We start from the raw sequence: 27,126 nt of genomic DNA, 5'->3' as shown, positions 1-27,126 counted from the left end.
GGGTAGCTAGATGGCTCATGGGTGGTACAATGGATAGAGTGTAGGACTCAGAGTTAGGAAGATCTGAGTTGAAATATGGCCTCAGACACTAGCTGTGTGACCTTGGGCAAGTTACTTAATCTCTGTCAGCCTCCCTTTCCTCACCTGTAAAGTGGAGATCTGTTTCCCAAGGTTATTGTGAGGATCAAACGAAATAAGCTTTGTAAAATGTCTAGCACACTGTCTGGTACACAGTAAAGACTACATAAATGTTAGCTACTACTACAACTACTAGACCACAATCAGAACACGTTTGAAGGAAACAGTTTCTATTATAATTAAATGGGGCAGAAAGAGGAATGTTCCTTCTTGTCCTCATCCTCTAGATGTATTTCAGAGTATTTTTGACCTTGATAAGCCTCAAATGTAGCTATGATTAAGATTCCGATAGTAGAGGGGGCTATAAAGGAAAAGCAATGAGACAGGACAGTACTAGAGAACCTAAAACAGAAAGTTAGAAATGTCCTTTTAGCTTTCAAGATAATGAACAAACTACGTTTGTATTCTCCTGCATTCCAAAGTCAGACTTGCAGCTCTATCATTAAATCCAACTGTGCACACAGTAGGCAATTCATAAGTACCTGTGCATGCTTTCAGTGATAATGTATTTATCCAAACTAAGTCCACTATATAGGAGGTCATCAATATCCCTCTGGAATAAAATGCGATGGAATTGTATTTTCTTACTCTCCATCTCTCCTCATCCTCCATCTCCTGATCATTTAGTTGCTAGTATAAGATTAATTCTTAGATTAAAAAAAAATTCTGTCTAATAGACGCCCAATTCAGAACTCTGTGCATTTTGTCAAAAACATAATTGAAAATACAAAAATGCTCTTTGATTCCAAAGTAGCTTTGAGGATTTTCATCTGATATTTTTCATATTAAATGCCTTTGTTCAAGATCAAGATAATTTTATTAAGGTTTGAGAAGGAATGCCAATTTGTCACATTGTGTTATCTATTATGAAATAGTAATATACTATATGTGTGTATGTATAATATAAGAGAGAGAGGCCTATTTAGTTTTACTTCAGTTGGAATAGATAACCAAATGAAGGCAATCTCAGATTAGTAACAGGATGATCAAACAAAAGCAGACTACTATGAGTACTTCAGCTGAATGCAAGCAACGTTTTAAAAGTATCGATACATTTTACATCCTTTAGTACGTATTTTGACTTTAAATGGGCTTTACAATAGGCAGGTGGAGAGGGTCTTCCTTTTTCTAACTTGAAAAGTAAAGAAGCTGGGCTTGATTCCTGAGGTACTTGCAGCTATAAAGTTCAATAATTCTTGGAGTATACTTACTAGACAGGGAAAGTTATGAATCTGGAAGCAATGGAATAATAGAAAGGGACTTTGCAGAAAATGAACTCTCTTGGAAAGGGAGGTATCCTGGAACTTTTAATTTTCTGGGAGATAAAAAAGAACTATGTGTATTGAACTATGTTTATTAATTTATAAAGAACTTAACTGGATACTATAGACTGATGATGGGAGGGCTATGCCTCAGCTTTTGGAGAACATTGTTCTTTAAGTTCTGATAAAATTAAAGATGATATTTAGGTTTCCAATATTTCTAAAAATAATCAGCATGATTTTTGTCATTCTTTCTTGTCCTTCCTTTCCCCTTTCTTTTCCTTTATGGAATGAAAAACGTGTAGAAATAAGAAGATGTTATTGATATATATCTCTACACTTTGGGGGCTAATTTCCTAGAGGGCAGTGAGCATGCACTTATATCTCTGTTACAAAGCCCACTGCCATTTATAGAGTAGTATAAGTTTTACAAATACACAGAATCTTGCACATACTCAGCACTTAACAAAGGTTTTTTGAATTGAATTTGCTTGATATTGACACTCATTAAGTGTTCTCAGTCAACATTTCTAAATTTAGAATCTTAGAATTGGAAGAATCCAAGTTTTTAACTCACAATCTAGTTTTTCTTTCATTATACCATGACACTTGTGTTAATTATTTCATTTGGATTATGAGGTTTCCTGTTTCTATTGAGATTATCACCATATTTCAGATCATTATCCATGTTCCAAAATAGCCGATGAATAAAAAAAGTGAGACTATGTCTCTGAGGCCATTTTGACAAGGACAAAGTCTGGCCAAATAACTACAGAAGACATTCTCATACAATGCAGCTGCCTACACTGATATGAATTTCACTATAAAGAATCCTTTATCACAATAGGAATGAATTTCCTCAGTATGATATTTTTGACTTGAAATATTTGGCAAAAAGAAGCCTACTTACAAAATGGCCTGAAAGAGGACAGCTTTCCAGTAGCTAAGAGATCACCTGAAAATTCAACAATAAGAAAATTCTCTAGGCCAGAAATTCTCATGGGGGTTTGGCTCTACAGGAACGAACATGGATTAGCCAGAGAAGGGACAAATTCTTTAGTAAAACTGATGCCAAGGATATCATAGAAAGGACTACCATTAGGTACATGTTGATAAAACTCTGAGGTCCCTTTTACCTTTGGGATTCTCTTGTTTTTTTCTGGGGTGAAAACTGGAAGCCATTAACTTAAACCCAAAGCAGAAACTATTTTGTGCACTCCTATACTGCACACTAACATGCTATAATGAAAGACAACACAGAGCAGTGGAAAGGACAACAGATTTAAAATCAGGAGACTTCAGACTGAATGCCAACTATATCATTCAATGACTTAAATTGTCTCTGGGCCTCAGTATCCCAGTTATGGAAGGTGGCTTTTCAGACTGACTATCAGACAGGATCCAGGAATGTCTATGGGCCTGATATTCCCTTTTTTTCTGTTTCTCCCTGTGCGTCACCTCTCCTCCATCTATTCTCTTTCACTGATACTCCTAATCGCTCCATCCATCCCTGCTTTCCCAGAGTATTGCTCTTGCTTTAGCTTCGTTATTTTCCTTGACATTAATAGCTCCATTTTACACTGTTCTCTGCTCCAGAGTGTGTCATCCCTTTGTCCTATCACCCATTCCTATTTCTACTGAGGTTATCACCATACTTCACTGTCCATGTTCATATACTGAGTTGTCCTCTACTCCCTCTCTCACCTTTCACATCTAATCAATTGCTAAGTCTTGTTAATTTTATGTCTGTAACATCTCTTGTACAAGTCCCTCTTTTTTTCTACTTACATAGTAACTACTTTAGTTCAGGTCTTAATTATCTTTTGCCTGAACTATTGTAATATCCTCATAATCCAAAGTCAAATCTCTTCTCTTTCCAATCTTTCTTTACACTGTTGCCAAAATAACATTTCCAAATAATCTAGCTATGCTTAGGGTCTTTTAGACTCTAGTCAATTTGCACTTCTGAGTCTTCTCACCAGCAAATTCCAGTAACATACACTATATGTTATGATACTACTGAGTTTCAGTATCAATCAAAGAGATTACTATAAATACCAGATTTACTACATTCAAGTGCTGTCAAAGCATGAGTAATGTCTTTCTTTCCTCCTCAGATTCCAACATACAGAAGGAGTCCCATTAAATCCACCAAGACAGTATTAGGAAATTATAATTCTAATAATAGTACACTGTCATTACCTAATATAAGCTATATTTCCCTCATTTTATGTTAATATACATTTGCAATTTATTTTAAGAGAGAAAAAGACAACACACAGATAGAAACAATTTTGGAATTACATGGCTGGATAAGCCATCAGCTATCTTTCTTCCATATGTTAAACCACAGCTACATACTTTTTTTGGAGTGCTTAACAATTGTGGTAGAGAGACGACCTCAAATGATGCTTAGCAATGTGATACACATTTTCATTTCACACTCCATCAGCTTTTACAACTGAGGCTCAATGAAATGTAAGAGGGAGCTTGGCAAACAGCCATATTTACCAAGGTATAAAATAGGGGTCATGTTACTTTTTTTTTTCATAGAAATAAAAAATGTTTAATTTTCACTCCATATGACTTAGGCAGATACCAGGCAAAGACCCTACTTAAAAGTACTGTAAATACACACACACAGATATGGCTTAGTATCTGTTCAAAGGTATAGCTGTATGCTGCCACAAATAGTTTTGCAAGGGATGAAAAAACATCTGTCCCTCTACCACATCCTTGTCTTTCTCCCCACTCCCAGGATCTACTGACTTAGAAACATATTGGATTAGATATTCTTTGGTGTTAAATCTTTTACCTGCAAATAATGGCTTTTGCCGTCTATGCACAGCCTGGCACCAGAAACAGCTTATTTCCTTTCCAGGCAGAGAAGCAAAGCTAGGGGCATCAGCAGAAGCATCTCTCTAATACAGATTTCAATCTGTCAGAAAGGATTAAAGCCTCATGCATACATAAAAAGGGAACTATAAATGATAACAGAAACATATGAAATCAACGTGCTTAACAGCTACCATTTTTATGTGTCTAGTAAAGGAGAAAAATGCATTTTACTCACCTCTGTTAAACCAGAAACTTCTCCCTTTGCTAATGGTTTACTGATGGATGGGGTGTACACCTTGGCATTGGACACTGGCTGCCCCTTCATAAAGTGTTTCCCTGACTCATAAATGTCCACTTCAACCATTTTCCCCATGAATATGGGGTTCTTGGGCACAAGCACCTGTAAAGAAATTACATCAAAGTGTAACAAAAGTGATACTTGCTTTTTAATTATATGTTGAGATTTACAAAGATAAAATTTCAATACAAAAGGGGTTTTTTAATTGTTTTATGGAAACAAAATATAAAATTCTGTGCATCTGAAACAACTGACATTTCAACTACTTTCCTATGTTACCATCTTCTTGAATGGTTATAGGAGATGTTATGGTACTAAAAGCAGATGAAGGAAAAGATAGGAGTTTTCACTCAGGAGGATAGCCCTATGGTACCTCTATATTACTCAGTGTTGAAAAAAGGTATACGAACTATCTGTCTGTGTTCATTCTTCATTTTCAAAGAAGACCATGACATCAGAGAAATGATGACATGACTTGCCCTTGACTTTGTTTTGAGTGAGGGAGGGCTGTGCAGGGTCACCAACTTCACTTTCTCCTCCTGAGCCACGTGGGTCCAGTGACCAAATATTCATCAATACATCAGGATGATTGATGATGGTCCAGGATGCAATGAGAGACCTTGGCCTTTTTAGGCTGGCCTTTTCAGGTACTCATTTAGAGGACGATAATACCGATATAGGGATATAAATAGTTTGCCCATATTAAGTAACAAGTTTTCTTTTTCTTTTCTCTTTCTGTTTATCTTTTTATGCCTCTCTTGAGTCTTGTATTTGAAAATGAAATTTTCTAACGAGCACTGGCCTTTTCATAAGGAAGGTCTGGAAATCCCTTATTTCATTGAATGTCTATCTTCTTGCCTGAAAGGTTATGCTCAATTTTGCTGGGTAGTTGATTCTTCCTTATTGTCCAACACCCTTCACCTTATACAATATCTTATTTCAATCCCTCTGATCTTTTCATGTAGAATCTGCAAGGTCCTGTGTGATCCTGACTACTGTCCCTTGATATTTAAATAGTTTCTTTCTGGTCAAGGAGAAAACACAAACTATACACAAATTACAAAGCACTTCTGATTCTTCTGATAACAAACAAATATACTCTTGATCACCTTATCATCACCCATAAATGTCCCACTTCCATAAAAGTCCTTTACTTGGTAATCTTTTATCCTTCCAATGTCCCTAGTGTCTCACAAACCCTAACCAAGTTCTTTAACCTTATTATGACTCCCATTCCCTCACCCCTTCAGTTCTTTCCCAGGTCATCACCTCCACATTGGATACACTCTTCTTCCTTCCTCATCTTCACCCCTTTGGTGAACCAAGTCAACTCTCTACTATCTATTATTGTCTGTCTTCACATCCCTTACTCCATTGTTTTATCACAGACCACACTTTCCCAAAACCCAAACCTCGATGACAGCTATCATCTCCATCTTTGTTCCTATTTATATGCAGCTGAACAGAGCTGGAGGAAATCTAGAAACTGCTGGCTGAGGGAACTACAAATTTATGTTATCTGACTTCAACTGGGCCCTCACTGGGAAAAGACAATTATTCTATTCCTCCCAAATCAATTCACTACCCTACACTCCACAGGGGCTATAGTAAGCATTCTCATTTCTTCTCCCATCAAAGCAGCCTTTCACCTAAGGATCTTGCTTCATACTTCAGCAGAAGCATTCAGGCCATTTGCCAAGACTGTCTTCTTCTCCTCACTTTTATCATCTCATATCACACACGTCTTCCTCCTTATTCACTGCCAAGACCAACCCCACTATGTGCACCCTTCATCTCATCACCTCCTATATTCTTCATCATATTGTTTCTACTATCTCCCCTCTCTTCATTTTATCTACTAAATCCTTCTCTACTGCCTACAAACATGCCCATGTCTTCCCGAGCCATTAAAAAAAAACCCAACTCATTAGATCCTACAATCCCTACAAGCTACAATCCTATATCACGAGATATATAAATCCTACAAATGTGAGATGCACTAAATTTAGAGACATCTGCTCTCCAAATGTTCACATGGACTATCTGTGACCAACCTCGGGTAGAGCCTTCTGAGTGTATTGGTCTGATGAGTCACAGTTGGACACACTGCATCATGACCCTGACATAGTGATGTCATTTTGGTCCTCTCTGAGGATGAAGGACAACAACCAATCCCATATCTCTCCTCTTCTTGGTTCAACTCCTTGAAAAAGTAATTTTTCGCTAGACACCTTCTACACAACCTACACTTAGTCTTTCTAAACCTTCTGTGATCTGGCTTCTGACATGATCGAACCGAAACTTCTCTTTCCAAAGTTACCCATGGCCTCTTAATTGGCAAAGGTAATGGCTCTCTTGCCCCTTCTTCTTCTCAATTTTTACCCCTTATGACCTCTCTGCAATACTTCCCTGAATACTCTCTCCACACTTGGTTTTTTATGACATTGCTAATTCTCCTTCTAACTGTCTGACACTCCTTCTCAGTCTCATTTGCTGGATCTCCATCTACGTCATGCCCACCATCTGTAGGTTTCCCACAAAGGCTCTGTCCCTGAGCTCTCTTCTTTTTCCTGTATACTCATTTGGTAATCTCATCTGCTCCAATGAGTTCAGTTATTATCCTTACATAGTATTCTCTATATGATCACAAGACCTAAAATTGAGGTCTACCATCTCTCCTGGTTCCAGTCTTACATCATCAGTGGCCTAACAGATATCTTGACATGGATGTCTCGTAGATGTCTGAAGGCAACAACTCATTAGACTGTAAGCTATTGGATGGCAGGGATTGTCTATTACCTCTTTTTGTATCTCCAGTGCTTAGCACAGTGTCTGGCACATAGTAGGTGTTTAATAAATGCTTATTGAACAGAAAATCAATATAGCTATCACAGAACTCATCTTTCCCTTCCCAACGTTCCCAACTGTTAAACACATTACCATCCTCCCATTTATTCAGGCTTGTAATCTTGGTATTATCCTCAATTCCTCATTCTTGTTCACCCCAGATATTCAATCTTCTTATTACTACCTTTGCAATGCCTCTTGTATACATTACTCTTCTTTCCACTCACACGATTATCAATTTAGGTCCTTGTCTCTTATGTGGACTACTGCTATTACCTTTAAATTAGCCTTCCTGCCTCAAGTCCTCCCTACCCCAATCCATCCTCCATTCAGCTGACAGAGATTTTTCTAAGGTACAGGTCTGCCAATGTCATACTCCCTCACTCTACTTCTTGCTGAATAAATTCCTGTGCATTCTTCTATTTCTATCCCTTCTAGGGTCAAATGTAAAGTCTGCTGACATTTAAAGGTCTTTGTATCCTTGCCCTTTCCTATCTTTCCAGTCTATACTCCTCTTCATATACTCTATGATTCAACTATACAACATACAGCTATTTGCTATTTCTCATATAATACATTCTATCTTCTGTCTCTGAACTTCTGTACTAGGTGTCCCCTACACCTGGAATACTTTCCTTCCTCATCCTTTCCTCTCAATTTCTCCAGCTTCCCTCATGATTCAGTTCAGAAACCCACTTCGGCAGGAGGCCTTTCTTGATCCCTAGCTGCTCGTACTTTCCCCAGTGAGATTCCTTTCCATCTACTCAGTGTATATATATTTATATATCTTGTATGTACCCACTTATTTATGTATGGCCTCCCATAACAGAACATGAGCTCCTTTAGGGTGAGGACTGTTTTTAAATTTCTTTCTTTTCCTAGGACTTAATAGAGTGCCTAGCACATTGTAGTACCTATTATCATTATTAGCATTTATACAAATAAGTGCTTTACAGTATTATCTCATTTTATTCTTTTAACTCCAGGTGCTATTATTAACCCCAATTTTCCTAGTTGAGGAATCTGAGGCAAACAGAGATTACATGACTTGTGAGAGTCACTGGTATTAAGTGCCTGTAGTTGGACTTGAACTCAAATCTTTGTGATTCCAGGTCCACTATCATACTATCCACTGTACCATCTTGCTATCTCCATACAGGAAGGACTTTACAAATACTTGTTTATTGATTGCTGCTTGACAGATACAAAGGATGCTATGTAGAGGGAAAATGATGGATTTGGAGCCAGGAGTGGACTGTATTCAAAGTCTAGTCTTTAAGAGTTGTGTTACTTAATCACAGGCAAGTAACTTAAGTTCTCAATGAAATCAACTGGGGCAACTCTAAGGAAATGTCACTTTTACCTGGTCTCCTATTAGTTGTCAGCATGATAGTTTTAGGTGATGTCTGAAATACAGTATTGCATTTATTAATTTTTTTTCATTTAGATACTGGAGATAAAGACAAAACAGGTAAAAGAAAACTCCAAAATCTCAAAATGGGGCAGATTGCTATCCAGTTCTTTCCTTTTCTCATAAAATCACTTTGATTGTCACTTCTAAAATGATACTTTTAAAAATCAGCTTCTCTGTAATGAAACTTCTTTTGGCTAACTCACAGGAATCTGTCAGAAGGATTCTTTTCACTAGAGTTGGTGATACCTAGTTTACCTCAAACATTCCCTTCTCTGTCTTTGTGGTCTGCCCATTTTATTGTACTGCTTTTTTACAACAGAAGCTATTTGAAAGTTATTTCAAGCAAGCAAGTATATAATATCAATTGAATATACATTAGGTGAGTATGCGGCATAAATCTACTAACTCAGATTCTGTGATACATTGCACTTTAATGACAGATTCACCTTTGTATCTCAGCTTATTTTACAAATAATAATTCTGATGCTATCCTTGATATGCTCAGTGATGGGGAAAAAAGACAGAGAAACTGGATTAATCATATCTCCACTAAATCTCTTTGAGGAGACAGCTAGAATTCAGATTTTCTCAAACATAGCCTTATTCTGAGGAACACTGAGGATAATGACTTAGGGAAAAAAAAACAACTTTTAGCCCTATACTGTCAGGTTATAAAGTTACATCAGAAAAAATAATTAAAATGGTCTTCAATTATCTGTAAATAAAATCTCTGATGCAATGGAAGGAGCTATTTATTAGTCATATTACTCTGGGCAATCACTTAACCTTTCTGGGACTCAGTTTCCTTATATGAAAACTGAGGGAAATAAGAAGGGAAGGTTGAAACAGCTAAATTATTGACTTCTGAAATGGGGTGTAAGGTTTCTTCCTGTTTTGAACCCTTTAGACTTTATATAATTAAAAAAATCTTGATAGCACACTTGAAATTTAATAATCTTCCAGGGTAAAATTTCTGTCACCAAACCCCTGATCTTATGCTTTGAACTGAATGAATACCAAAAAGTTTCCTCCTTCTCCTACTCTTTAATAAATGGAAAAAGCCCTTCCTCTTTAAATGGAAGGAAACAGTTAATGAGGCATGCCATAGCCTTTAAAATGAAAAAAGTTCCCTGCTGAGACAAAAGCCCAAGTGGGAAAGGAGAAGGGGAAGAAGGAAGGAGCAGCAGTAATGCAGTCAGGCAGTCTTTTTCCTGTGGCTGAGTATCATTCCGGCCTATAAAAGAACACCATTCTCTGGGATTCATGGAGAAAATACAAGGATGGGGATGTAGCTTCAAGTTCCAACACGGAATGGTGAGAATCCTTGTTCCATCTGCAAGTTACCTTTTCTTCTAGGTGTGCCACAGCAGGGACTCCTGTGCCTTTACTGGGCAGTGTAAAACAGAGTGTAAAGCACTCAGATTATGCAGAGTTTAGAACAAGAAGTAAACTCCATCTATTCTTTTCATGGTCTCATTTTGTGCTGCCTAGAAGGGGGCACCTAAATGACCACCAGTGCTGACTGGTTGGCAGCTGCCTAGCCTACTGAGCCGACTGCAGAACTTTCAGTGGCTAACACAAAGAAAAACTCATAGAAAAATTTAGGACTTCTTTTCTCCTGAGAAAAGTAGTAGTAGTAGTAATAGTAGCAGTAGTAGTAGTTGTAGTAGTAGTAGTACTGCTAGCAGCAGCAGCAGCAATAGTAAAGGTGGTAGCATTAGTGGTTGGAGCAGCAGTGGTAGTAGAAATAGTAGTATTATTAGTAGAAGTAGTAGTAGCTGTTATTAGCTACTCCTAGGGAGTCAGGACTGGCAGGCAGAAAAGTGGCACAAAAAATTTCATATTTTTATACATATAATATGTATATGTATTCATTTGTGTATTTCATAAAAGGCAATTAGACAAACATCATGTGCATATAATTTTCAATGAAATAAGCCTTTTCTACTTCTGTCAGTACTTTCCCCAATCTCTACATCCATACCTAAACTACATATTGACATTTCTATTAAATTTCTCCATCTCATCATAAAGCTCTTTGTGTCTCAATGTAGCTTATTTTAATATTTCCTAAAACATATAAAAGAATCATTCTCTGACTCCACCATCAGAGTGGACCATTCTCTGTAGCAAGAGCAGAATAGGGGTGTAGATGATAAGGGAATCTATGCTGCCTCCTGCCTCCAACTTATTGCTACTGTTAATGTAAAATCTGGTCTAGTCCTTCTCATCCTGTTCTTTTGAATTGATCTAAGGAGTAGACCTCCTTTTCTTCTCTACTTTTTGCCATCACAGCCAAGGTAGACTCTAAGAAAAGTGAGAAGCAGCATGATGCAATGGAAAAGATGCTGGGCGTGCAGGCTGAGAACCTAGTTTCAGACTTGATCTGTCACTTCTTTACTGTGTAACTTTGGGGGAATCACTTAATCTCTCCGGACCTCAGTTTCCTCATCTTTAAAATGACAGGGTTGGACTCCCTGACCTTTAAGGTCCCTTCCAGCTCTAAATCTATGATCCTATGATAAAACTGGTAGCTAAAAAAGAAATGGTAAGGAATCTCTGTTCATCAGGCTCCCTTTCATCCCTGTGTCTCTCATAAACATGCTCTTTATCTTCAGAATGCCTTTTAATAAGTTTTCTCCAGTAGGTTGTATGAATTCTGACAGTGCCCCCCAGTTCTATTTTCCATTCCACATTTACAAATGAGTAGTCCCAAATCCCCACAGTCAGAGACTGGCCCTGTTACAGGTTAATGGGAATTAAAGTACACTCAACATGAAAACTCTGCTGTAAACATTTGGGGAGAAGAATAAACTCCATAAAGATTCCTATGGCTCAGCCCAGCTGGCTGGCTCCAGTCTGGATGTTACAGGTTCCTTTTTCTTCATTGATTTTATGTGAATGGTTTTACTTTCATTGCTTATTATTCTTGTTAGGAGAAAGCTCAGATTCATAGCAAATTTTACAACAAGGTTTATTACCTGCTCGTAGAACTGATTGTGTGCAACATAAAACTTGGAATCAAAAGATTCTTCAGTTACCAGCACTCGCTGTCGCTCACCAATCTGGGGAGAGAAGAATAAAATGAGAGGAAAGGAAGGGAAGGAAAGAAGCATTGAGTGCTTACTATCTGCCAGGTACTGCACTCAGTGCTTTACAAGGATTGTCTTATTGGATCCTCGCAACAACCCTGAAAGGTAGGTGTTAGTCTTGTCTTCATTTTACAGAGGAGGAAACTGAGGACAACAGAGATGAAGAGATTTGCCCAGAGTCACATAGCTAGTAAGTGTCCGAAGCTGCATTGGAAATTAGGTCTTCCTGACTGCAGGTCCATCTGCTGCACCACATAGCTGCTTTGGGAAAGATGACATTAGCCTTTGCAAAGTACAAACACAAATTATTAATAAAGAGCTTTTGACTAATTCAATTCAATTCCACAAACATTTATCAAGTTTCTACTGGGGGTCTACTAGCACAGTCTCTGCCTGAATTTAAGGCAAGCTGAGATAGCCACTAATTATTTCAACAGCTGAAACAAAGATAGTCATATAATAATTCAAAAGTCCTGTGAGAAGTCTAACATGATAATAAAAAATATAACTGGAAATCTTATCATTTTTGTCACATAACTGATCAGAACATCTGATCTTAGTCCCTTCTTTACCAAAGATAATGAAGGCTTAAGATGAAAAACAACAACAAATCCATCCAAACATCATTTTGTTTCTTATAACCAAGTTGCAAAATCAGCCAGAACAAGCTGCTTTCAATCCAAATTTGTGGAAATATTTTGGCAATAGAAAGGAGTAATAATAAACATTTATTTGAGTGATTAAGAGCTGAGGAAAATGTCTCCCACTAGTAGCAGATTAAGCACTTGCATTTAAACGTTTTATGTATTGTGTATTTTCAAGCTTGTTCACTTATTTCCAAAGTTATTTTCATCTTCCATTGTCTACCTCTGCACCAATCATCTATTTTTTGTCATATATTTTTGTGGCAAGCAAATACTTTCTCAAGTGAATCTAACACTTTAAAAGTTTGAAGATGTCAGAAATACAGCACTAGGATTTCATTGCGGGATCAAAGAAACATTGGAATGAAGTGAGAAAAGGTGCAACTGAAACCTATCTCTTCCATAGCTATACTGAAAATCACTGTCATTTACAAGTTTATCCCATTGTCAAATGTATTCTTTAAAGTATGACTTCTTTTTTATGGTGCTGCCAAAATGTCTAACACAGCAAACCAGCTGTATTATTTCGTTGTAGCATGATTTCCTTTTGGCTTTGCTGCTTGACAAACTCAACCCCCCAAATTACATCAGGTTAGCAGGCTGACTAAAAAAAATTCTCTTCCCATTTAGATACTTATCAACATGTTCTGGCTATAGACATTCAGGAAATTTAAATCCAGCTGTACACAATCCTACAAAACTCAAATTTCCAAACTCATCATAATTTGTTGATTGCAGAGATGGCCTTTAGTCAAAGGCTGTAACATCTCATAGATGATATCCATGAGAGAGACTTACCCATTAAAGATAAGGGTTAAATATTGGTTATTCTAAAATCAAAATGCAAACAATAAAGTTTTTCCAACTTTCTGTTTGTGCTACAATGGCCATATTCATGAAATCCATTGGCCAAGCTTGGATTGTACTGAAGTATATTTCTGTGAGAGAAAACTTAATGTTTGCACACAGTTCACAGTGTGAGCTGCTTATAACTTAGGATAAGTACCTGTCAATGGTTCTTGAAAAAGTCTGTAATTATACTTCTACTAACATTATTAAGTTTTTAGAAAATTAATCTAATATAATAATAGGAAACTGTAGAATTTCGAGAAATTATGTTGCTTTCTTCTCAGCAATAGAATTAATGCCGTTAGGTAGTTATGCATACATACTCACCGTTACATATAATATGTATTGACTATAGTTCTGTGTTTTAATAGTAATGGTGATAGACACCTGCATTTTTATACAATTAGGGAGGGAAACTTCTGTTTCTAAAGAACACTAAGTGAAGCCGAATGGATACCTGCTATTTATGCTAATTCTTATCATGAATAATGGTCTGGTGAAATGTGGAGTGCTACAGATAACACTGTCTCCTTGCAGTTCCATCAAAAGAGAGAAAACTGTAGATAGAGGCAAAGATGCCTCTCTGATTATTAGGAAGGAACTCAGAGATCATTAAGTCTAACCAAATCCTCATTTTCTAGATAGATGAATTCAGACCATGACAGGTCAAAATTGTCAAGGTTGGTCTCCTTCCTATGCCCCTCAAATGCATTGTTGATAACCACTTCCATCTATACTTTCTTCTCACTTGGGATTCCTTTTCCTCTCTGTTCCTCCAATTACACATCCTTTAAGAATAGTTCAAGACCTCCTATCTCTAGGAAGCCTCCGTCCTCCAAGACCTCCATACCTCAATGACTCAGTTTTTTCAACTGTCAAATGATGGGCTAGACTCAAAGCCTTCTGAGGTCTCTTCTACCTCTAGATAGATAATCCTATGACTCTCACTGTCCCTTGCCTCTTACTCTATGTCATGGGATTCTAACTTCCTGAGGCAATCTTTAGGGGAAAAAAATGTTAGGAAGCTGGAACCCAGGGCAAAATACACAGCTAAGACTTTGAGGGTGGTATCAACACTAGAAAGGGCCATCCACCAAGGAAGATAGGGTCCATGGCAGATAGTACTATGTGTTCTGCCAACTTTTCTATCTGGGAGACAACCAATTAAAATGAACATCAAGGGCAATCTGATTGAGAATGATAAGATGAGAGGAGTATTAAAGTCAGTTTAATTCAGTTAAACAAATGCTGCATGGCACCCAAAATCTGGTTTTACTTTTGTTTTTTGAGACCAGGTCTCCCTAGATCACCCTGGCTGGAAGTACAGAGGTCACTCAGAGTCCTGACGCCATTACAGATCATCCTGGTAGCTTTGAGTTGCTCTGCTTCTGACAAGTTGATCTGCCCTTTTTAGGCAGTTCCTGGTACCTTCTCCACTCCCACCTCCATTGGTGATAGATGCAGTGTGGACACTCTATCAGCTCATCAACTGCATCTCCTAACTCTTAAGCTCAAGAAATCCTCCAGGCTTTCCCAGTAACTGGGATTACAAGCACGTATTACCACCCCAGGCTGATACTAGTAAACTTAAAATACACAAAGAAGCTATCAGCAGGTTGGGTGGATTATGCAGGATCTATGAGACAACAGTTAAAAACTGTAATGGATACAAATCATGGATGAGTTGCACCAGAAGAACTACCCACTCAAATCAAGGAAATCACACATTCATTAAAAAAACAAGAATGTTCAAGGTATTTTGGCAGGAGCAAGGTACACAAAGATCAAAAAGACAATCCTGGCCCTAAAAGAACTTAAAAAGCTAATGGGGTGGTGCGATAAAACATATATACAAATGGCTAAGACAAATGCAGGAATGCAGAAAAATTCAATTAATTAAATGTGCAAAGGACTGAAATGAAGGAAGGAGATACAAAAATGACAACATATCTTCTAAGAGCCTGCAATCTACTGCTATAATGCCAGATGCAAACAAATACATATAATAGGAGATAGACAGTGATAAGGGCAAAGAAGATACAGGCAAAGTGTTGTATAAGAAAAATGGAAGAGGGAGATAGCACTTTTTACTAAGGGTGGGAGGAGTAGGGGTGGGCAGTTAAGATCAATGAAGGTTTCAACAGATGAGGAGGGACTGTAGTCAAGGCTTGGGGGAAATCCTGTACAAATGCAAAGGCAGAAGATGGCAGAAATTTGCACAAAAGGGAGTGATCCCCTATCAAAGGAGAGAAAGGTATATTAGAATCAGATTATGGAAGACCTTTTCCACCCTCAATTACATGTAAACAAAAAATTTTAACAATTATTTAAAACAATTTTTAGTTTCAAATTCTTTTTCTCCACTCCTTTCCTCCTTCTTGAGAAGGCAAGCAATTATACATGTGCAATCATACAAAACATTTCCATATTAGCCATGTTGTGAAAGAAAATGCAGACCAAAAACCCCAAGAATAATCAAGTAAGAAAATTGCATTCAAACTCCATCAGTTCTTCATTAGGAAGTGGGTAGTATTTTTTTTTATCATAAGTCCTTTGGAATTAATTATCTTTGATCATTGTATTGCTGAGAATAGGTAAATAATTCACAGTTGATTATCACATAATTTTGCTATTACTATGTACAATGTTCTCCTGGTTCTGCTCACTTCACTTTGCATCAGTTCATGTAACTCTTACAGAAGTACTTAAATGACATGTTAAGGAATTTGAAATTTTTCTGTAGAGTATACTGAAAGATGAATGTACTATTTTACAACACTTTCTATCCCATTTTCTTCAAATTGCTACCCAACGTTTCCAATAGTTTCAGCTGAATAATGAAATCCTTCCCCAGTGTTTTGTAATTGTGGGTTGTCCATTTCTGCTATGAAGGAGGATCTTCATTGTCTCTTTCCATTACTCAAGAGAGTTCACTTTCCTTGTAGTGCTGCTTTAATTTTCAATGGTGTATTCACTATGTATATTGGTATTCTCTGAGTTCAACTTATTTTTGGTTTATTTTTGTCTTCTCACAATTTCTGGAGCGCATCCTATTTATCATTTTTATTGTGCAGTATTACTTGAATTGTGGGAAGATGGTGGAGTGTTGGACCTAGTAGAATCTTGTTTACCCACAAAATCCCAATAAAGCTCTAAAAATATACCAAATAAGAAATAACAATGATAAAAAAATATCAATGAGAATTGGCTATGAAACTCCTCTATCTATTCTAGGACTGTGCAAAAAGGTGTCAAAATTCTGAGGAAGCAAAGAATGGAGACAAGTTAAGGTAGGTGGAAGGCTACCTTCCCTAGCTTGGTATGAAATGGGCTGGTGCCATATCAGGAGGGAGGGCCAGAGCAGCATCTAGCACACATGACCCCTATGCCCCATCCCTGGCAAGAAACAGGGCCAGAGAAGTGCTTAGGCCTTAGAATGAGGCAACCTAGAGCCCCATCTATCGCAAGAGGTGGAACCAGAGAAGCATATAAGTAGCCCTAACATCTGGCAGCCCTAACCCAATATACTACCTAGGTAGCTTGGACCTATACCATGGTAGGAGAAAAGGCTAGAGAATTATACACCCATGCACATGCACACATATACACACACAAATGCCAAACACAATGAAGAAATACCTTAGCCTGAGAGAATTCCAAATGGTGAAAACTTCATAAAAAAATCCAAGTAAAAGCCTCAGAGAAAATGTCTTGACCACAAGGACTACAATGATAACTAGAAGAAATTAAACAAGAGATGCAACATGGAATATCTAGGGAGGACAAAGTAGCAAGGAGAATTAATACCTTATTCAAGAGCTGAACTCCTTGAAGATAAGAACAGACCAAATGGAAAACAATAAATCTATGGTAGAAAAACAAATATCATAATAAAAATCAAAAGTTTGAAAAAACAGAAGAAAAAGTAAGGTATACCTTTACAAAAACAACTAACTTCGACATCAGGTCAAGGAGAAATCATCAAAGAATCATCAGATTACCTAGAAATCATGACACCCTCCCCCCTCTCCCCAAAACTGCTTAGACACATTATTTCAAGAATTCACAAACTACTTAGCTCTCATAAATGAAACTTCCCAGGAACTTCACAGACCAAATCCAGAACTTCCTGGCCAAAAAAAGTGGCATCTGTCACTCTTAGGGAGTGAAGAGTTTGGAACATAATATTCCATAAGGCAAAAAATAAAGACTTACAATCAAGAATAACTTACTGAGCAAAACAGCATAATGTTATTGGGGAAAAGATGGATCTTCAATAAAACAGAGTATTTTTTCAAGTATTTCTGGTACAAAATACGTCAAAACTGAGTAGAAACTTGGAAAGGAAAACATAGGAGACAAAAAAATATAGAAAGGTACACACATTTCATGATTTAGAGGTGACTGTGTAAGGATGAATTATATACATGCTAATATACAAAGAAGAATCAAATGTTCTCTCAGATTCCTAATATTCCTAAAAGTTAGAGAAAAATAAGATAGGCAGATGACTGGGAGTGATTCTGTTCTTGATATTCTTAGGAGAAGGAAATGGAAAGGACTATACTGGGATGGAAAGGAAGAGGAAGGGAACTCACTATCACATAATAGGGGTGCATAAGATGCAAGATATGCAAACACGGAGGGAGGAATATGGGAAAACAGTTATCACTTGCATCTCAGTTGCATCTGAAATGGACAAGGGAAGGCACACACATAGTACAGTGCAGAATAGCTAATAATATAATACCTAACATTTATATAGCACCTTCTATGTACTGGGCATGGTGCTAAGTACTTTACAATTACTGTCTCATTTGGTTCTCACAACAACTCTGGGATGTAGGTATTGTTATTATCCCCATTTCTCAGTTGAGGAAACTTGATCAGACAGAGGTTAGGTGACTTGCCCAATATCACACAGCTAGTAAGTGTATGAGGCTGAATTTGAACCCAAGTCTTTCTGACTCCAGGACTGGTGATGTATCCACTCAACCACCTAGCTACCTCTATAAATACATTAACTCAACAAGGAAACAGGGCATAGGGAGAAGGAGTACATGGTAAGTAAAAGAGCACTCATGAACAAAACCCAATGAGAGGCAGCAACAAGGCAGAAATAGACTGTATCATTAATAGATTACAAGTATTAGGCAAAATTCTTTTTCATCACCTTTTTCTTTGTAAATGAGATATAAGAAAGGAGAAGAAAAAGTACAAAAGGACAGAAGAAATTTAAATATACACTAACAGTCATAACTATGGAGACTTGCGGGTCATGTGAACAACAAGAGGAAAGAGCAGACACTTTCTCTGATCCTCATGTCCCTTCAAATACTCCCAAAATGGAAATTATGCACAAAAGATAAAACAACTTCAGCAATGTCCATGATCTAGGACACTGGGAACCCAAAAGAAGGAAAAAAGCAAACCAAAACCAAAACCAATTAATTGATGCCTACCTTGGCTTCACTACAGAAATCAACCCCAAAGTACCAGTTGAGTGGCACTCTGAAGTGCTGGTACCAGTCCAGAGATCTGAGGAACAGAGGGAGTGGGTCAGAACACTGGAACAAGACACTATATGTATGTGGGGACTGTCTGGCACTCCACTACGCCTCAGGCAAAGAGCCTACCAACCAGCTGGGATCAGTTCTGTCCACCTAAAAGTCACCTGAGGCACAGACCCACACTGGTAAACCACGTATTTCTCAGTATGGAAAAGAGACTGAGAAGCAATAAGATTCAGCACCAGGGAAAGCTCCATCAAAGAGGAGGGAGTCAGAAAATGAGCAAAATGACTGAGACTATCAAAGATCTGAGGAGGAAGAAAATTCAAAGACCTTGAACAAAAGCGGATAATAAAAAGGGAAAACATTAATAGAAGAAGAAATGACTTTCAGATCTATTAAAGGATTTCAAGTATCTATGAATAAATGTTTCAAAACAATGGAAAATAATCCAACATTCGATGAAAAAGAGGTCTTTGTGGAATTGGAGGAGAATATGGAACCAAAACACCTTGTTTTCAAGAGGTTTAGAAGAGAAATGAGAATTATAGCATAATTTATGTCCTCCTTAACAAATAACTGGCAGCACAGAAGAACTGGAATCTGTGATGTTAAGAATCACCAAAGAAACAAAAGAACAATGAACTGAGAATGTAAATTAACAGAAGTAAAGAAAAATTAAGAAGATTAGAAAAAAAAACAATCATAACTGTGATTGGGAAGAACTTACCCACAAACAGAAGACTATAGCAAAATGGATTAGGAATAAAGAATACAAAAATGTGCTATTTACAAAAACTATACTTGTATAAAGATTAACATGGAGTTAAAATGAGGGCCTTGAAGAGAATCTGTTATACTTTAGGTATATTAAAAAAGGCTGGGGTAGTAACAATGATTTCAGATCAGACTACAGTAAAAATTGAAACACCAAAAATAATTGATATAAAAAAAATATCTGTGGTATAAAGGCAATATAGATAACTGAGCAATATCAATACTTTATAAATGTACTGAACAAGCATGGTATTTAAATACAGAAAGGAAAAGTTCATCAAATTGTAGGCAAAAATAGACAATAAAACTATAATAGTGGGGTACCTCAATATACCCCTTTAGGATCTTGACAAATCTAACAACAAAAAGTATAAGACCCACAGAAATAACAGATCTTTGGTGATACATATTTCACAACTATGCATTGCATATTTTAAAAAACTGATTCCCTTACTGGACATATAAAAACTTCAGAAACAAATACAGAAAACCAGCATATAAATACTAAATATTTTCCTGCTATTCATTTACTGCAGTAAAAATTATATTCAAAAAAGGGTCTATGAAGAAAGAATTAAAAATTAGTTGTCAAATAAATAAGTTGGTTCTAAAGAAGTGTTGGGTCAAGTAGAAAAGTGAGAAAGAATTTTTGCAACAAGTGTCTACGAAAAAGGCCTCATTTCTAAAATATATAGAAAACTGAGTCAAATTTACAAAAATAAAAGTCATTCCACAATTGATAAATGGTCAAAGGATATGAATAGGCAGCGTTCAGAGGAAGAAAGTAAAGCTATCTATAATCATATGAAAAAATGCTCTAAATCACTACTGACTGGAGAGATGCAAATCAAAACAACTCTGAGGTGTTACTCCACTTATCAGATTGGCTAACAAGACAAATAGGAAAATGATAAATGTTAGAGAAGATGTGGGAGAGTTGGAACACTAATTCTTTGTTGGTGGAGCTGTGAGCTCATCCGACCATTCTGGAAAGCAATTTGGAACTACACCTAAAGGGCTACAAAAATGTGTATACCCTTTGACCCAAGAATATTGCTTCTAGGACTGTATCCCAAAGTTATCATAAAAATGGGAAAAGGTCCCACACGTACAAAAAACATTTATACCACCTCTCTTTGTGGTGGCCAAGAACTAGAAATTGAGGGGATGCCCATCAACTGGGGAATGGCTGAACAAGTTACAGTATATGAATGGAATGGAATACTACTGTGCTATAAGAAATGATAACAGGAGATCTCCAGAGAGGCCTGGAAGGACTTACATGAATTCATGCTGAGTGAAATGAGCAAAACTGGGAAACCATTGTACACAGTAACAGCCACAGTGTGCGAGGACTGTTTCTGATAGACTTAGAATGTAAGGACCTAAAACATTCCCAAAGGACTCTTGAGGCAAAATGCCATCCACATCCAGAGAAAGAATTATGGAATCAGAACGCAGAATGAAGTAGTCTATTTTCTCTTGTGATATGTTTTGGTTTCTCTCATTCTTTTTAATTCTTCTATGCAATATGACGAATGTGAAAATTTGTTTAATAAGAATGTATGTGTAGAACCCATATAAGATTGCATGCTGTCTTGGGGAGAGAAAATTTTAAGACTTATGAAAGTAATTGTTGAAAACCAAAAACAAATAAATTAATTTATTTAAAAAAACCAATTAGTTTAACAACCATTAAAACAAGCACTTCCATGTGTTACATATGTATATATACATACATGTATATGTAGAACATAGAGGTTTACAAATGAAACTGTGAATCTCTATTCTGTATAGCTTGCTTTTTAAGTGTCTAATAAATTGAACATGTTACTTTCAAAAAATAAAGAATTGTTGGGTCAAAGGACAAATTAAAGAAACAATAGAAGACTTCATCAAAGAACATGATAAGATCAAAGAGCGTACACAAAGGTATAAGATGCAACTAAGGAAGGTTTAAGGGAAAATTTATCTCTAAATTTGAATTAGAAAAATATTGTAGCATTATATTCATATATCATGGGTTTAAAAAAGTATTTCCTAATTAATGGGCACTATAATATTGCTAAGAATACCTTGGTACATATTATATTTTAGTTTCTTTTCTCTCTCTATCTTTAACTTCCTTGGAGTGTATATATGCAAGATTTAATGTGTTTTCTCTATTAATTTTTCCCTAGGTTTTGTCAGTCTTATGTAGAAACCTTTTCAAAAGAGTGCAAAATAACTTCACAGAAGAAAAAAACAAAACCAAGAGGCTAAAAACTGTTACATGCAATTTAGGATTTTAAAATGCAAGTGAAGGGTTGATATACCAGTACATATATCTGAGGAAGATGTGCGTGGACAACGAACAGGGACTAAGATATTAAAAGGAAAAAGCAAAAAGGCTGTATTGCTTTTGTCAGCTAGTCAACAATCCTTTAGTAAGTGACTAATGTTTTCCAGGCACTGTGCTGAGGGCCGGGGCCTTGAAGAATGGCAAAAGACTCTCTGTTCCCCAGGAGCTCATAATCTAAAGAGGCATCTCCTTTATGCCTGCAGAAAACTATGTTCAAATAAAGGTGGGAAGGGAACAAGCATTTGTATATGGCCTATTTTATTCCAGGTAACATGCTAAATGATTTGCAAATATTATCTTATTTGATCCTCGCAACAACCCTGGGAAGTAGATGATGTTAGTGTCCCCTTTCTACAGTTTAGCAGACTTGAGGCAGACAGCATTTATATGACTTGCCTAGACTCTCACAGCTAATAAGTGTCTGAGACCAGATCTGAAAGCACGCCTTCTTCACCCTGGGCCCAGGACTCTATTCACTGTGCCACCTAGCTGCTTCTGTCAAACGAAACATACAAGATAATGATAAACAGAGGAAAGGTGCTAGTGTTAAGGAAAGGCTTCTTGCATAATGTAGGGATTTGAAGGAAGTCAGGAAAAATTTTGTAAAACTATTCTATTAATAATTCCAAACTCTTCCTTGAAACAGAGGTCCATCTTTTTTTTTTTAAACGTTAATGTTTACCCAGTGATGTCACCTTCAGCCTGAACTTCATTAAGTATTATCCAGGAGAATAAGTCCTGTGGAGAAGGGTTCAGCCATCCTTACAAACTGCTAACCAACTGCTACCCACAGAGAAGGTGAGACAACCTACCTGAAGCTGTAAGACCCCCAGAGGGGGAGATAAGAGGACAACATGGGTTAGGCAAATCAAGTCACCACTACCATCTGTATTACAATCTTACCTTAGATGCTAATGAAGATATTCCAGGGATCTGAACTTAAGACCTTTTGGGAAGCAACCCTTGTGGAGGTGGTCCTGCAGATCTTTTAAAGATCTCACAAAGGAAAATTCTTGGCACTCTAGTAGTTGGTGCTATAAAATAGTTCAATTATATCTATTTAAAATAGATATGATTTTATTAGTGGAAATGACATTAAAGAAAAGGCATTAACACCTGTTTTGTTGCTGTAATCACAGGACCTTTCCATCTGGTTTATAGCAAACCTATGTATTGTCTCTCCTTTAGAATGTGGGGTCCTTGAGAGCAGGGACTGTTTTATATTGTTATTTGTACTCCAAGTTGAACACAAAGCTTTGCATGTAGTAATTGTTTTAAAAAAACCTTTTACTCATCTATTCAATGGGCATTACTCAAAGGCCAACGGAGAAGTGTAAGAAAGAGGCAATTAGGCAATAAAGCATTACTTATTTTTTCTATTCACAACTTTTATTTCATTTTTCAAAATTTCATTTATTTTCATCTTTATTTCATTACTTCATTTTTCCAGCTTTTAAAAATATTGAACTTTTAAATATCAACTAAAATAAGTACTTCCACATAAAACAGAAAAGAGATAGGTCTTACACGAAACTCAATCTCTATAATGCACATTTTTTTGTCTTCTTAAGTATGTAACTTAACGTATTAATATCCTTAATTGTCTTGTCTATTATTATTTCTGGCTTTCTTGCTAGTCTTCTCTCCATTTCAAAAACAGGTTTCAGTGACCTTCTTTTCTTTTTCCTCTTTGAGGGAGGGGGACAAAACTCTTCTTTATTCCCTTCTCTTCCACTCAACCCTCCTCAAATTGAGAAAAAAGAAAAATAAAACACTGTATTCATCCTTAGAGGTAGTACTTCCATCAAAAGAGATCACGTGAAGTATGCAGAGCTAATGACGTGCATTTATCTTAATTCCTGCCATTTTGCTGAAGTTCTTCATCCCATTTTTGCTTTCTTGGACTTTTAAGATAAATTATAAACATTACCCACAAATAATAATATTCCAATATCTTCTTTGTCAAAGTTAATAAGAGTTATTAATTTAACTTTATTACTATATGATGTAACTAGTGATACATCAAAAATAATAGCTGCTTTTCTTGCATTTCTTTTTTCTTTTTCTTGCTTTTCTCCTACTGTTAATGTTAAAAGCTCTAACAGTTCTCTAAGGGAGATTATTTTGGCAACTGATATCAGAGATAACTTTGAGGTTTTAAGCCATCTGGGATAATGGTAATGTCAATAGCAGTAATAAGAAAGCTGGTGATTTGGGGAAAAGATGATGAATTTGGCTTTGGACATGATGTCTTTGAAGTTCTGGCAGACCCACCTCCTGATAGGAGTGATGGACTTCAGTGGAGATTGAGATATATAATTTTGGGGCACAGCTAATGTAGGTGTTTAAATCATATATTTTTGTTCAAAGGTGTCTTTCTTTTCTCTTCCAATGGAAGGGGTGAAGTAGATTTCTCTTGGTTAAAACTAAATTTAAAAAATTAAGTTCTGGCAGGATGTCTGGAGAGAGATGTTTAATTAATAGTATGAGAAATTTAAGGATGGAGAAATCACAGATATTTGGGGAAAGTGAAGGGGCAAGGGGGTAGCTGGAGAATAAAGGAAGGTTTCATGGAGTTTCTGAGTATGTCTTGAAGTGAGTCAAAAAGCATTTTTTAAGCATCTACCATGTGCTAGGCACTGGGGGTAAGTGCTAGAAGAAAGTGTTTAAACAGGGAGTGGTGCAGATGAGGTTGGTGGGGAAACCGTTCTAGGCATGGGGAAAAACTATCAGCAAAGAAACAGAAGCAAGAAAAAGATGAGAAAGATAAACAAGCAGTGAGTAGTAAGTAGCCCAGACTTGTTGGAAAGAAGAGCATGTGAAGAGGAAAGATAAGAGAGAGGACCCCAAATCTAAATATAACTAGTTTATACTTTATTCATTAGGCAATGGAAGACTACTACAGGGGTATGATGGAAAAATGACACTGTCAGGGTGGTGCATTAGAAGTAACAATAATACAAATAATATTCCCCATTTACATAATACTTTAGGATTTGCAAAGCTCTTTACATACATTATCTCATTAGAGCCTCATAAGCTGGTGAACCAGGCACTACAGAGCATTACTGCCACTTTATAGTTGAAGAAACTCAAGAACATAAAGGGTAAGCGAAGGGCACTTGACCATTAAGCTAATGTCTGTGGCACCTGGATTTGGGTTCCCTAACTCCAAATTCAGTGTTTTCCCCACTACATCGTACAGAAATAGAGAATTTTGGGGGAACTAGACAGAGCTAAGTGGTCACCAGAGATCAAGGTTCTGGTTTTGGGAAGATGAGTCTTGAATATCCTGAATTTGAGGTTCTGCAGGATTAAGATGGAACTATTTAAAAAGCAATGAAAATTTTGGTACTGAATCCTTGAGAAGTCAAGGATGGGGATAGAGATTTGAGGGTCCTTTTTAGAGAGGTGATAATTAAAGCCTTGGGAGTAGAAATGATTATAAAGGTTATGGGGCAGGAAAATAACAAGGGACCACTGGAAAAAGAGAAGGAATAGTTAGAAAGGTAGGAGAAAATCCATGAAAGTGTAGCCATTGTAAGAGGCAATAAGGAAGACTGATCACATAGCCTAGCTAACAGCAGAAAAATCTATGGGTTGACTTTAAGCATATGTATGTATATAAAGCTTCAAGTCTTTTTTTTTTTTAAAATACTAGCTAAAGAAGTGACAAATCATCATCATCTGGCGATGGTTGTTGCACTAGCCCAAGAGTTTCAATTGTCAAAGAACTGGTAGGTAAATTAGGAAGGATGCCCAAGGCAAAGGCAAAGAAGTACAGACAATTTCCTCTGCTATTTATGATGATGACAATAATGTTAATGATTCATTTGCCCCATAACTCTTCAGCCCACGGATGGATGAAAGCAAAGGGGCTAACAAGGATTAGACTTTAGACTATACACAAATGAATTACTTCCCCATCTTTTGACACACACACACACACACACACACACACACACACAGAGCACCCAGTTATCCATGTCTACAGACATCTTAACATCTGAGAAGCAAGGCCACCTATTTGTCACTTCACTAACTCATTGCAATCAATCAACATCTGGAGCCTTGGATTAGATTTTTACCCTACGCAGTACAGTTCACAAATTTTTGACGCCAAAGTACAAGACCATTTGTCTATTCTTAGAGGGATTACAGAAAATCTTGGCTATTAGGAATTAAAAAAAAAAAACTATAATAAATTTGAAAGGAAGGTATCTTGTATAATTTTATCTCTGCAGTTTTATTTTAGCACAACCAGAAGCCTTATGCAAAAGCATGATTACAATATGAGTGATATAATAGGAACTATTAAAAACCAGGTAAAATTGCAGCTTAAAAGAGTGGTCTAAAAAGGTAGCTTCAGGAAATAGTAGCATATAGAACAAAAGAATTCATTTCAAAATAAAGTATTAAATGATGCTAGAATTATATGTTATTTTATATGACCTGTCATTCTTCTCCCTTTAATGGGTTGGTGGGGAGGAGAGGTGGGATTTAGAAGTTAATTTTTATTAGCAATAAAAAAATTGGACAAAATAGCAGTCACATGAATTGGATAATAATAATGAATTTTGGCATCCTGCTCTTCTATTCAGAAGCATAAAAATTAAATGTGGGAAAATATAAAATATGCAGATAGGATAAACTATTTTTCTCTAATGCATTTTGTACTACTTCTATATATTGTATTTTATTTTAAAATTATGTGATTGGAATTTCAAGTTTAATTGATTAGTGTATATTTTTAGAAAGATTTATCCTATATAGCATATATATATGTGCATATATATATATATAAATTTATAATGGAATGCACATAGTATTTGAGATCACCTTCTAAGAAGTCAGAAAACATCTCCTTGGTCTAGGATTTAATCCTTTATAACAATGTTTCCAGAGGAAATTCAGATGCATTAAAACAATTTCACATTACAGCCTAATTTCCAACAATATGAGTGGTCAAAACTGTGTACTGCCTAAACCTGGATCCTGATTTTTTGAAGCAAGCATTTCCCATTTTCATTTTTGTTCTCTTCATTTAATGTAGGTCTATGTGTGCCTTTGGGAGTATCTGTTGTTGCTGAGACCCAGGGTCACCAATTTTAGCTAG

At 36.6% G+C, this 27,126-nt stretch overlaps 1 protein-coding gene across 2 annotated transcripts in view; it reads right to left on the bottom strand.

The window, feature by feature from the left end:
- The window catches only part of CDKAL1 (CDKAL1 threonylcarbamoyladenosine tRNA methylthiotransferase), a 637,247-nt gene that overhangs the window by 14,927 nt on the left and 595,194 nt on the right, over positions 1-27,126 (bottom strand). For both annotated transcript variants that reach the window (XM_072603951.1, XM_072603950.1), the window contains exons 14-15: positions 11,779-11,862; positions 4,474-4,638 (exon numbers count right to left, since the gene is read on the bottom strand). In XM_072603951.1, the coding sequence (XP_072460052.1) occupies positions 4,474-4,638; positions 11,779-11,862 (249 nt within the window). The remainder of the gene's footprint in view (positions 1-4,473; positions 4,639-11,778; positions 11,863-27,126) is intronic.

This window comes from Notamacropus eugenii, chromosome 4 (assembly GCF_028372415.1).
Source record: "Notamacropus eugenii isolate mMacEug1 chromosome 4, mMacEug1.pri_v2, whole genome shotgun sequence".
Lineage (NCBI taxonomy): Eukaryota > Metazoa > Chordata > Mammalia > Diprotodontia > Macropodidae > Notamacropus > Notamacropus eugenii.
This window is presented reverse-complemented; position numbering and strand designations above follow the sequence as displayed.